The 12,134-nt window shown below is 50.9% G+C and overlaps 1 protein-coding gene across 1 annotated transcript; it reads right to left on the reverse strand.

Moving 5' to 3' along the window:
- Positions 1 to 2,726: 2,726 nt before the first annotated feature.
- On the reverse strand, positions 2,727 to 4,436 carry ZNF648 (zinc finger protein 648). The gene has a single exon (XM_045876155.2). It carries the CDS (start codon positions 4,434 to 4,436, stop codon positions 2,727 to 2,729), a length of 1,710 nt encoding a protein of 569 aa, XP_045732111.2.
- Positions 4,437 to 12,134: the final 7,698 nt, after the last annotated feature.

Below are 12,134 nucleotides of genomic sequence, written 5' to 3' on the forward strand. Positions count from 1 at the left end.
ACTTTGGATGGGCAGACTTTACTGGGCAGAATTTGTGCCACACCAGTTTGTAGTTGGTTGGCTTCTCTTTTGTATCTGCTTCTCCACTCCATGTATTGTGGCCTTTCGCTTCAGCACCACTGTCCAGCCCAGTGACCTGTGGCTACAGTAAGGGGACTTCATTCCCCTGCAATACCTATTCAATATGATGCTTGCAGCTGGTGTGAGAAAAGACTGGTTGGGAGAATTTTCCTTAAAATGTGACTTGATTATGTGAGACCACTGAAGGATTATTGAACTTCTCTTCAGTCTATTCAGTATAAATATAATCCCCTATATTCCAGAAACGCAGTATTTAGCTCCAAAGTTACCAGCACAAGCTAACCTAGTTTTTTCTGCCTATTAACAAAAAGGACACACTTTCTCCCCAAAGGTGTGCCCAGCTGGAAGCTATACCTAGATACGGCATCTAATCTGCAGAAATGAGATTATGGGACCACATCAAAACCTGCTTGCTAGTTTGAGTACACCATATCCAAGTCAGGAGGTATTCTAGCAGTGTGAACCTATTTTTAGTCTCGATCTATTGTGATCTCATCCTGATTGCCTGCTTACTTTCATGTTATCTGCTTACTAGATGATAAAAGTTAGTTATCACCAATAATTAATTATACCAGTGACCCCAACTTGGCTGTGTATCAGAAAATATGGGAAGCTTAAAAAATTAGAATCCAAGATGCACAGCAGACCTGTTTCAATATTCAGAGCTAGGATCCAGCAAGTTGTATGGTTAACAAACAGCTCAAGTAACTTCTCTAGAGCCATTTTATGAACTGGTTTGGGGAACAGCTGCCTTAAAAATTTATAGAAGCAAATTAAAATTTTAAAGTATCAAAACTGTACTAACAACCCTCTTTTAAAAAAAAACAATACAAAGAAAAGAAATAATGACTTCAGTCTTCAGAGATTTCATTGGTTACCCAGGAAAAATATATTAGCCTTTACCCTGTTCATAATCACAAGACTATGGTTGATTTTTATGACTTCTACCAATTTAATGTCTGTGCCTTCAGCCAAATTGCCTTTCCTGGCAGGATAATTCCAACTTTTATTGCCCCATTACTATCACTCCTGATTAGGCAATGCAGATGCAGAAGCTGAAGCCAAGGTCATATCACTGGTAAATGATGGGGGTGGACTAATAACTCAACCATTGGCCCTCATGCCAGACCCTGAACCAGCTAACTCTGCTGGTTGGACATGCAGATGTGTCTAAGGGAGCTAAGACACAAAACTTCCAGGCATGCAGTCCGAACTCTTTTACCAAGGTTACCTTTGTCAAACAAAGTATGACAACATGTATCACTTCTCTTTGGCTCCCATGTGTCAAGGTGGAATTCAAGAGAAATTCAGATTTAGCACCCTTTGGTGGCAATTTTAGGAATAGGCTAAAGATATCCACAAAGGGAGAGTACTATACATTCTTATGGAATATCTTATTCCATATTTGCCCCTGTGCATAAAGGAACTCTGTGAAGTCATGGATTCTTCATAGTTGGGGTCAAGAGCTAAGAACTACTGACTTTAAATGGCAGAAAATCAATCTATTTTAAAGAATGGCTGTTGGTAATACACAGATTTCAAAATAACCTCATTAGAGAGTAATTGTGAGTCATATGGGTTTCCAAACCTGGTTTTAAGGCTTTGAAACAAAGACAAACCAACTGGCACTTGGGCAAGGGGTATTTTATTCTATTTACTTCAAATTGGAGCTAATGACCTGGAAAATTGAAATGAATCTAAGAGGTTTCTTGAACTATGGTCAGGCCCATTTGGAGAAATGTTATATATCTCTCTGTAAATGGGCATATTACTCTCTGTAAATTACATATGGTTTAAGTTCCCAGGGTGGGAACAGGAAAAAAGGTGGCCAGACAGGAAGCACATGTAAATTTTGTGGGTGAGACTCAGGTTAGTTCCAGCTTACTGAGATTGACTATAAAGAGGAAGGGACTTCTTTTTCAGATGCTAAGGTTGCTCTGGACTTACAGAATAACTGGTTCCAAAACATAGGACATAAACTCCCCTCTCTTTAAAATAAAAGCCTTCTATACTTCAAAGCCAAGACCCATTTCCCCAGGGTAAAGTAATTTTGGTAGGAAAGTGAAATGATGTGCTGTCTGGCTGGGTCTGAGCTAACCCCAGGCAGGCTTTGTTGCTTTGGAAGAGTTGCTCACTGAGACCACTTCCAGGGATTCCTTTATTCACGTGAAAACTGAAAAGTACCTTTCTCCCCAGAGGACCAGCCCCTGATGCCTTCTTAGTATTTGCATATGGCTTTGAGGGCAGGACAGGACAATCTTCTTCACTGTGTCCCTGGAGGCTTGCACAGTGCCCAGGATATAATTCCCAATCCCCTGAGATCCCCCCACCAAGGAACTCAACTCTTGACCAGTTCTCACTACTGTTTCTTATCCTTTTCCCATTGACTATGACCTCTGAAATTCAGAAGAAAGACTGTTGTGAAACCACACACGTGGGTATCAGCCCTCCTCTTACTCTTTACACAAGAGATCGAACACATGGATCACATGGATCACCGGATGGCCGGCGACTCACCGGGGGGAAAGGCTGACCGGTGGGGCTAGGTGATATTACCACGTGAATGGGCTTGTCCATGAAGGAGGGTTCCAAGCGATGAGGGCGCAGCACAGCGTCTTCACCTTCCCGGAGAGCTGCTAGAGCCGTCACTCATCAGAGGAGGAGGGGACGCGCTCCTTCTTGCAGGTACCGTGCTTGGCTCGGTGCCGCTGGAGGTGATTGGACCTGGTGAAGGCCTGGCCGCAGTCCTCGCACTGGTAGGGCCTCTCCCCGTTGTGCACCCGGATGTGCTGGGCCAGCTCCGACGCGATTCGGAAGGCCCTGCCGCACTCCGCGCAGAGGAAGCCCTTCTCGCCGGAGTGGATCTGCTGGTGCCGCTTCAGGGTGGAGGAGCGGGCGAAGGCCTGGCCGCACTGGGCGCAAGGAAAGGGCCTCTCCCCCGTGTGGATGCGCTGGTGGCGCACGAGGCGCGAGGGCTGCGCGAAGGCCACGCCGCAGTCGGCGCACTTGAAAGGCCTCTGGCCGGTGTGCAGCGTCTGGTGCTCGATCAGGTTGGAGGATTTGGTGAAGCACTTGCCGCAGGTGGGGCAGGGGAAGGGCCGCTCGCCCGAATGCACACGCTGGTGCTCCATCATTCGGCTGGCCACGGCGAACTCCCTGTCGCAAGCGGGGCAGCGGAAGGGCTTCTCGCCCAGGTGCGTGCGCTGGTGGCGCAGAAGCGACAGCGGCTTGTTGAAGGTCAGACCGCACTCGGCGCACGGGAAGGGCTTGTTGTTGCTGTGCATGTTGCGCTGGTGTTTGCGCAGGTCGGAGGAGCGCACGAAGGCCTTCCCGCAGTCCGGGCACGGGTAGGGTTTCTCGCCCGTGTGGGTGCGGATGTGCTTGCGGTGGTCCGAGGACCAAGTGTAGGCCTTGTCGCAGAAGGGGCACTGGTAGGGCCGCTCGCCCGTGTGCAGCCGCCGGTGCTGCTGGAGGGTGCCCCGGTGGGAGTAGGCCTTCCCGCACAGCTCACAAGCGTAAGGCTTGGTGCCCCGCGGCTGCGAGGGACTCAGAGGGGTGCTGGCTTTCTGGAAGGCCCTTCCTCCCCGTAGGCGCTTGTAGGGAGGCGCCTCCTCTTGCCCACCCTCGCGCGCACCCTCCGGCTTCTGGCCCTTCCTGCCGGCCCGCGCCTTGGCCAGCACCGCTGCGGCCGGGCTGGCTGCGGGCGCAGACCCCCGGGCCGCGGGGCACGTCTCCTGCGTGGGGAGGTCCCAGCTGCCCCCGGGCTTGGGGAAACACATGAGAGAGGAGTTGTCTGGGGACGTGTCTACACCTCTCTGTGCACAGAAATCTCTTCCCGTCTCAGGGAAGCTGGACGGGACCCCCAAGGCAGCGGCCAGGTTTGCCCTGGAGTCTCCATCATCTTCGGCAGGTAGTGATTCCCTAAGCGGTTGCGTCCGACCTAACAACTTGTGTGAGAGGTCGCCAGGGACGGTCCCCGGAGCTGTGCCTGGTCCAGGGGAGTCCTGGGTCTGGGTGATCTTGGACTCATCTCTTCCCCAGCTGGCCTTCATCCCAGGCATCACCGTCGCTTCCTTCCCCACGCCGCCGGCACTAAAGGAGCTGGAGAATTTCCCTTCCTCGCTGGGCCGATGATGCCATGGCAAGTCAAGACTGTCTTCAGTCCCCTGGGAGCTGCTTCTTGGACAGGCCTGGGTATCAGGGTCCCCAGCGCTCCCTTTGTCTCCTGCCTCCCCACCATCTTCATCCTCTCTCTCGAAGCTCATGCTCAGGATCTGGGGGTCATGAGCTTCCTCGCTCAAGCTGCAGAGGGGAGACACCTTGCCCCACCTTTCCTGGAGGTCCACCTGTGTCATGACTTTCAGGCACTTCTATTCCTGCTCCTCCTAGACAGAATCTTTGCTTGGCTCAGGATACCTGCACAAAGGAAGGTATTTTTTTTTGTTTGTTTAATATATCTTTTGTTTTTATGGATTCTTACAGAAACATTTTTTATTATTGAATTATAGTTGGCATACAATGTTATATTTACGTATTTTTAATTTAGGTAAATCATACACACATGTATGTATATACGTATACACACATTTATCGTGTGTTTCTTTCTTTCTTTCCTTTTTTTTTTTTTTTTTTACAAAGGTAGTGTTTTCACTTACCTTCAGTTTAAATGTTTAACTTTTCCCCAAGTGTGCCATATTTATCCCACGGTATTTCTGGCAAACCCCACAGGTCCCCAGCTGTGCATGTACCCTGATTTGAGAAGCATAGACTTAGGGTTTGACAGCAAGGCATGAGACAAGGAAGCCATTGAGTTTTATTTTCTACGTGATTTTATTTTAGCTTGAAGACACCGAGAGAGCCTGCTAGGGTTGGCTAATAAGGGCTGTTTGTGTGAGCGATACGTTTTACGGGAGTCGCTGGAGTAGAGGCAGGCTCCTGCAGGCCTGGGGGGTGAGGGGCAATTTCTGACCAGAGGGCTGAGTTTGCTTTTGTCCAGAGGGAACCTTCTGGGAATCTCAGAGGGGGTAATGCTATAGTTTCACTTTCTGGGCAAACATTATGAGCCAGGTAAAATGCTGAGCGCCTCACAAGCAGGATTTCATTTCTTCTTCCTAGCAACCTTTAAGAGAGATGCTGTTACTATTTTATTATTCTTTCCGTTTCGCAGACCAGGATAGCGAGGTCTAATGGGGTTTCCTACCTGCCCAAGGCCACACTGCCCAGGGACAGCAGCCCTGATGCTTCTCTTTCACTCCGAGGCCCCGATGTTAAACCCAGAGCTGTAGGTACTACCTCCCAGACGTGGCCGCCAGACGGAGGCCTGCCCTGGGGCTGGGCCCAGCCCCAGAGCAGCCCCAGCATCCTGGGGGGAGAGCCACTGCCTTCTGCAGGCATCAAAGCCCCTTGTGTTTTCTGGGCCAAGGAGCCTTGGCTACGGGGCCTCACCACCGGGCTCCTCCCTGCTCTTTTTGACCCAAATTGCCCTCCGCAGAGAAAGAGGCCAGGACACACGCTGTGGAGACTGTTGCCTGGGGTGGTCAGGAGTATTAGTCACTGAGTGTTTACTTTCAGAAAGCTCCTTCTTTCCTCCTCCGCCCACCCTCCACTGTCTCCGGCAGAATAAGAGGGGCCATCTCTGGACTTGGAGGCTCCAATGCGCTCCCCATCGGGCAGGAGGCGTTCTATCACCCGCCAGCAAGGGGTAGTCATTCATTCAACAGATGTGTACCAAACCCTCAAAATCATAGGCTTGTGCATCAACAAGTGTCTCAGCCTTGTTTTCTTCATCGGGAAGATGGAAGATAATACGGCTGCTGTATGGTCTGCGTGAAGCTCTTGCACACGGCTGGCATTCAGTGACTAGTTCGTTGTCCCCTCTGCTGTCAGCTCCTCTGGCCCCCAGCAGGACTTCTGGGAGGTGTCCAGATGGACAGTTGAAGCAGTTTGGTGGTCAAGGTGCACTTAATAAAGCCATATCCTGGCCCCACCTCACCAAACTGCCCTGCCCCCAGCTCTTGCCTGATCATAAACCCAGTTATTGTGTGTGTGTGTGTACGTGTGTGTAGGAGGGGAGCAATGGGGGGGAATCCTCACTTTGTACGTGGGAACAGAAGCCACAGATGGTGGCATAATGCCACAGTGGCTGGGGTCCAGTGTCTTAAGTCCCTTTGGGGCCTCAAGCCCAGGGACCACTCCCTCCCTCTGACCTCCCTCTCTATCCCCATAACAGGTCAGAGTGTGGCTGGCGTAGCCTTGGGCAGGAGACCAGGCTTGATGTATTTTCAGCACGCTGGTTCTTAGAAGAGTGGCTGCGTGCGTGTGTGTCTGTCTGGTTAACAGAAGGGACACCGTGCTGGCCAGCTTCACATGGTTTCCTCAGGCCAGCATGCCTGATCAGGGACTGTGGTCCACCAGCATGGACAGCAAAGGGATGCTGGATTCCTTGGGCTTCTTTCTTTCTCTGGGACAACACTCTGCGCATGTTCAGACGGAACTGCCTGCAGACCACTCACTTCGCCGACCCCCACCCCCCTCCAGCACACGGACCCAACTTTACATACATGTCTCATTCCCCCTCCTCTGGGCTGCCGGTGAGCCTCCTCCGGGCAGCACGCCGCACTCTGCCGGCTCACAGCTTCGCCGAAGCCTGACAGAAGATTGTCTTTTCAGATGGGAAATCCCTCCCCTGTCTGAAGCCACAGCCCTAGAGAGTATATCCTGCTTTCTTCCGCCTGGAGCTGCCAGAGGTTCTCTCTTGACCACCGACAAGACCAAGGGGAAGGCAGGGGCTCAGGGTAGGATCTTCTGACCGAGTCTACACCAGTAGTCCTGGTCTGGAAGAGCCCTGTGCCATGGTGTGGCTGGAGCTTCTGCTCTCCAGATACGCTGACCCCCACACGCTGTCAGAGCACAGCCCTTTCCTGGAACTTCCACCACCCTTACCAGCCAGGAGTGGCCCACACGCAGCCTCCAGCTTACTCACCTCGTACAGGGACACCTTGCAGAATCCTGGCCTGAGGGCTTGTTCCAGCTCCAGCCCCTGCCCCTCTTCCTGCTTTCCTTCCACAGATTGTTCTAGGTCCATCCCAGGGCAGCCCCCTCCCACCTTCTCCTCTGCCTTTAGGCCTTGCTCTCTACCTTTGGCTCTGACACAAATAGAGGCTTACCTGGGAAATGCAGACAGCTGCACCGGTCCCCCACCCCGGCTTCTGTCACACGTGGCCTCTCAGCCCCTGGAACCCGAGTTTGGTACAAATCAGCAGAGGTGGTGTCTCTGTCCCTCACGCTTTTGTGTCCAGTCCAGCAGCTGCAGAGAGAGCTTCAGGAGGTGGGGCCAGTGTAATACACTCGACCTTCCTGACTGCATCCCAGAGAGCAGCCTGGGAAATAGAGCGGGGCTGCCCTCTCTCACTGCCTGAATGATCCTGCCTTCCCTCTGCTCCCGCCTCCCCTCCTGCCAGATCCTCCCTCCCACCCCCCTCCTCCCTCAGAAAGGTTGCTCAGTCCTCCTGCAGGTGGCCCTTCCCTCCTGCTCACTCTCATTGCTTCTTCCCAGCAGAGCAAGCAGTCCCTCCTTCAGTCCTGCCCCAATATGTCCGTAGGCCACTGTCACATGCGAGCTTCCTAGGGAAGCATGCTTTTTCCCTCCCTGGCAGGCAGGACAGGGTAAACTATATTCCTACCTCCCCCTTTCTGGTGCCCACCTTTTGTAGAGCTGGGGTTTGAGCAGGGATGTTCCCAGAATTTTCTGAAGTACTCATTGGCTCAAAGATTCCCATAGCAATTTCATGGGGGGTGGGCTGTGGGGAGATTGTTTTATCTCCTTATTCATATGGATGCTAGGCCTGTCTGGGACCTGTCTTCATCTTTCAGCATCGGTTCCCATGCAGGTTCATTTTGAAGAAAAAGATTGGCCCAGAATATGAGACTCACTGTGTCCGGAACTTATACCCACTCAAGTCTAATGTTATACCCACTCAAGTCTTTATTAAGGTGAAAGCTCGGGGCTTAAAATAGGAGATGGGACTGTGGTACTTGTGATATCCCTGGGTGGCCAAAAAGTACACCACTTGACAGCAGGGTTCTGGGACTGGCCTTGAATCTTACCACTCACTAGCTGTGTGACTTTGAGTGAGTTACCTAACCACTCTGTGCCTTAGCTCCTCATCTGTAAAATGAGAATCCCCATTTGATGGCACCAAACGATGGCATCCCCATCATGGGGGTCCTGCAAGATCAAAGATGAGAATGCATGTAAGGAGCTTAGCTCAGTGTCTGACACATAGTTATGCCCAGAAAAGTCAGCTGCCCTCATTGTTACGACTAATGCTGTTGGTGTTTCCAGGGAAGACATGGCTCATGGCGCTCCTTTTATATCCCCATGGCCTTGTCAGGGCTTCAACTCTGACAGCAGGTCCGGACACCTAACACATTTTTCTGAACTGCAGTTTTCAGAGTATGATCCAGAAATGCAGGCCTATCTGTGCCTTGGAGTTTTATAGCTGTGGCTTCGGAGGCAGGAGGCAGACAGCAGAGATGCCTCTAGGTCTTTGAGTCTGGAAGTCTAGAGCAGTCTGAAAGTCTAGAACTGAAAGCCAAATCCTCATGTCCATAGAACCCCTGAAGTAAAGTGCAGAATGCTACAGATATGTGGATACGTACTGTTCGGGCAAGAAGATAACTAGCAATCGCACATTTCTGAAAGGGCCATGATCCAAAAAAGGTTGAGAACCATTGGTGTTAGTGGGGGTGGTGGAGGAGGGTAAAATAGGCCCTTAAAATAAAATATCTCCCATAGCAACTTATCAGATGGTGTTGCCACCAACCCACATCCCAACACTGTTGCTCAAAATTGCCCAAGTGACCATATTGTTCAGGCCTGGGCTTCAGACACCCTTTGGCAAGGAAGAAGCTACGTTCCTTGGGAAGGGCCGGTGGAGGTGAGAGCTGGGGCTGGGGTCAGCCTGCGTGTGTCCCTCCCCACTCCCAGCTTCACCGCTATGGACGATGTACATTCACCAAGTTTTTCCTCATGTGAATGCCATGCTAACACACCGCATGTGGTGTCTCCATTAGTCCTCACCACATTCTGAGGGAGTGGCTCCGCTTTGCAGACTGAGGATACTGAGGCACAGTCAGCTGTGTATGTTCTCTACATAGCGGAGCTGTGATTCGATTCTGAGCTACCAGGGTCCCATTCTTAACCACTCCTACACAAGTGGCCCACACATTGTCCCTTCGGAGCCTGTGCGTTTGCCCTTTGCCCGGCTGCACCCTTGTTTCCTCCTGAAGACTCTCACTTCCTCCACCCCAAAGCTGTGTGACCTGGGTATGTGCGGTCACTGCAGTCACTCCCTCAGAAGACCTCTTCCCTCAAAATAGCTGCCCAAGGAGATAATGGTTCCATCGAATGCCTACCTATCGGTGTCCAGCGTGGACAGCCTATTTCTCATCATGCTTTACTTCTAGGTTCTGTAACAACGAATGAATTACCATATGCCATGGGACTTCCATGTTAACTTGCCCACTTTGTCTCCTCCTTGGCTTTCAAGGCACACTGGTGTTACCGTCTTCCTGGCACCGGCTAGACCACCTAGCAATGAATGGGGTAAAGAGTGGCCTGGATGCTGCCTACACAGAGAAATAATGTCTTCCTGAGTCACCTACCCTGAGATGTCCCCTTAGCCATCCTAAAAATCCCACTTTGAGGTGTTGTGCACCTTTTCTGTATATGAGACTTCACTGTCCTGCTGAGTTGCACCCAGGAGGCTGATCCGGTCTCAGAACTGTATTCTGGGTCTTGCTCAGATTGCTGGTCAACCTGCTGCTCAGACCCCTCTTGTTTCCCGGGTGCCTCCTACTTCTGACAGCACAAGCACATTCACTATCTCATCCAGCCTTCCCAACAGTCACTGGAAGGACCACCAGGCATTGGAGTTAAAGGACTTTCCCCTAGGACCACATCTTCCCCCCGCAAACACACCTTTCAAAGAACATTTGGAATTTATATCATTCTGCTCAATCCCTTAGGTGCAGAAACAAGGGACATTGTTTTTATTTATTTGTTATTATTTGCAAATCTGCCTTCAAAATCTGGCATTTTCCTGGAGCTGCCCTGACTGGCAGTAGTAAAAATAAGGGTCCTCCTGCTTGCTTGTCTGGGAAGGGAACAAAGCAGAGATGGAGAGAGGAATGCAAGGCAGTGAGGAGAGGAGAAGGCACTTGGCCTCCACTAGGCACCATGTAGGGGCCCAGCGGTGCCTGTGAACTGCATGGCTGGCTGGGGGGAACTGAGTGATATGGGTGGAAACCAGGTCTGACCCTCCACCCTGGGACCCTCCACCTTGCTGAGGTGGTGAACGATGGCTGCGTCTGGACATTGGGTCAGATAGTGATTCTGAGAGGACCTGAGATAATTCCCAAGTTCTGTACATGAGACTCTGAAGCTTGGACCCACCCCCCTGCGGGCCTCCTCATGCTCTGCAGCCAGCTGTCGCCAACCCGCTTTCTTGCAGCACAATGGAGACTTTAGTTATTTATTTAAAGGTATTTATTTATTTCTTTATTTGAGAGAGAGAGAGAGAGCGTGGGTGGGGAGGAGCAGAGGGAGAGGGAGAGAGAGAATCTCAAGCAGACGCTGTGCTGAGCATGGAGCCTGATATGGGGCTTGATTCCACGACCCATGAGATCATGACCTGAGCTGAAACCAAGAGTCGAATGCCCAAAAGACTGAACCACCCAGGCGCCCCCACAATGGAGACTTTAAATATTGTTGTTTTTCCCCCAGCCATCAAACTGTTGAGCAAGGGTATATGAGTGACAAGCAGAACTATAGGTGGGATAGGAACTTGGTACATGATCTTAGGTTAGGCACATTTGACTTTAAATCCCAGCTCTATTTGTTGGATGACCTTAATGAATTTCCTTAACTTCTCTGAGTCTCAGGCTGTCTGTCTGTGGAATGAGAATAAGAATACCATCATTGACAGGCTTGTTGTGAAAATACCCTGAAACAGTATTTTTAAAGAATTTAGTCCAGTGTCAGCCATATGGTGGTTTTTCAACAAATTGTATTATTATTTTTTTATCCTAGAACCCGTGGAACCTTGATGGTGTCTTTATCCCATCCCTGTTCCTCCAGATTGATTTTCCTTAATCACCTGCCACCAGAAAGCCACCATTTTTCTGGCTAGTCTCCTTATCCCAAACATTCCCACTGAGAGGCTGGTCAAGCGGGTGTCTGGGAGGACTACGATATCCCCAGCACAGGGATGTCATAAGCCTGAGCTCTTCATAAGCCTGTGATATACTCAATACATGTAATCAATGACAGGGGTGGGAGGTTCATGCTCCAGACAGGATGACAAGACACGGTGATGACTCCAAATGCCAGTAGTTCCCACACTTCCTGCCCAACAGCATCAGGTGGACACCACCACCCTTGGCTGACAACACCACTTGCCCCCGGTGAAGGATGCACAGCGTAGTGATGGAGCATGCAGGCTTTGGAGTCAGGCTGCGTGGGTTAGTTCATCTTGCTTCTGCCACCTGCTGCATGACTGTGGGCAAGTTACTTAACATTTCTTTGTCTCGTCTCTTGAACTGTAAATTAAGGTTAATAACAGTTATCGACCTTACGGAGTTATGGGGATTAAATGAGATGATGTGCCTAGCAGAGTGTAAGCACTCAACCCATATTAGATAATCATAACATAATTTGGGGAGGGGGGAACTAGCCTCTGCTATAGTCTAGACATTGGTAAGCAGTGGAGAACCCCACCTCTGGTCTCCGCCAGAACTCTCTCCTCCGGCTCTCCTGAGGCCTTACCCTATGGATGAGCTGTAAGAAGCAGAACCTCTTCGGTGACTCTCCAAGAACGCCAGCCCCCTCCTAGTTCTTGGAGGCCCACATTGTGCTGTGGTGGCCTTCCCAGATGTGCACACAAGCCCCAAGCCCATGCTGTAGGAGGACGAGATCCTAGCAGCAGGATGGGGATCCCTGATGGTCCTGGAGCCCTCTGGGTACCACAGACCAAACACTCAAACACTTACTC

This window comes from Mirounga angustirostris, unplaced genomic scaffold, assembly GCF_029215605.1.
Source record: "Mirounga angustirostris isolate CCGP_5_RB_7025 unplaced genomic scaffold, mMirAng1.0.hap1 SCAF_6, whole genome shotgun sequence".
NCBI lineage: Eukaryota > Metazoa > Chordata > Mammalia > Carnivora > Phocidae > Mirounga > Mirounga angustirostris.

Excerpts from the sequence above, each read along its gene's own strand:
- ZNF648 (XM_045876155.2), bottom strand. The coding sequence starts at position 4,436 with ATGACACAGGTGGACCTCCAGGAAAGGTGGGGCAAGGTGTCTCCCCTC.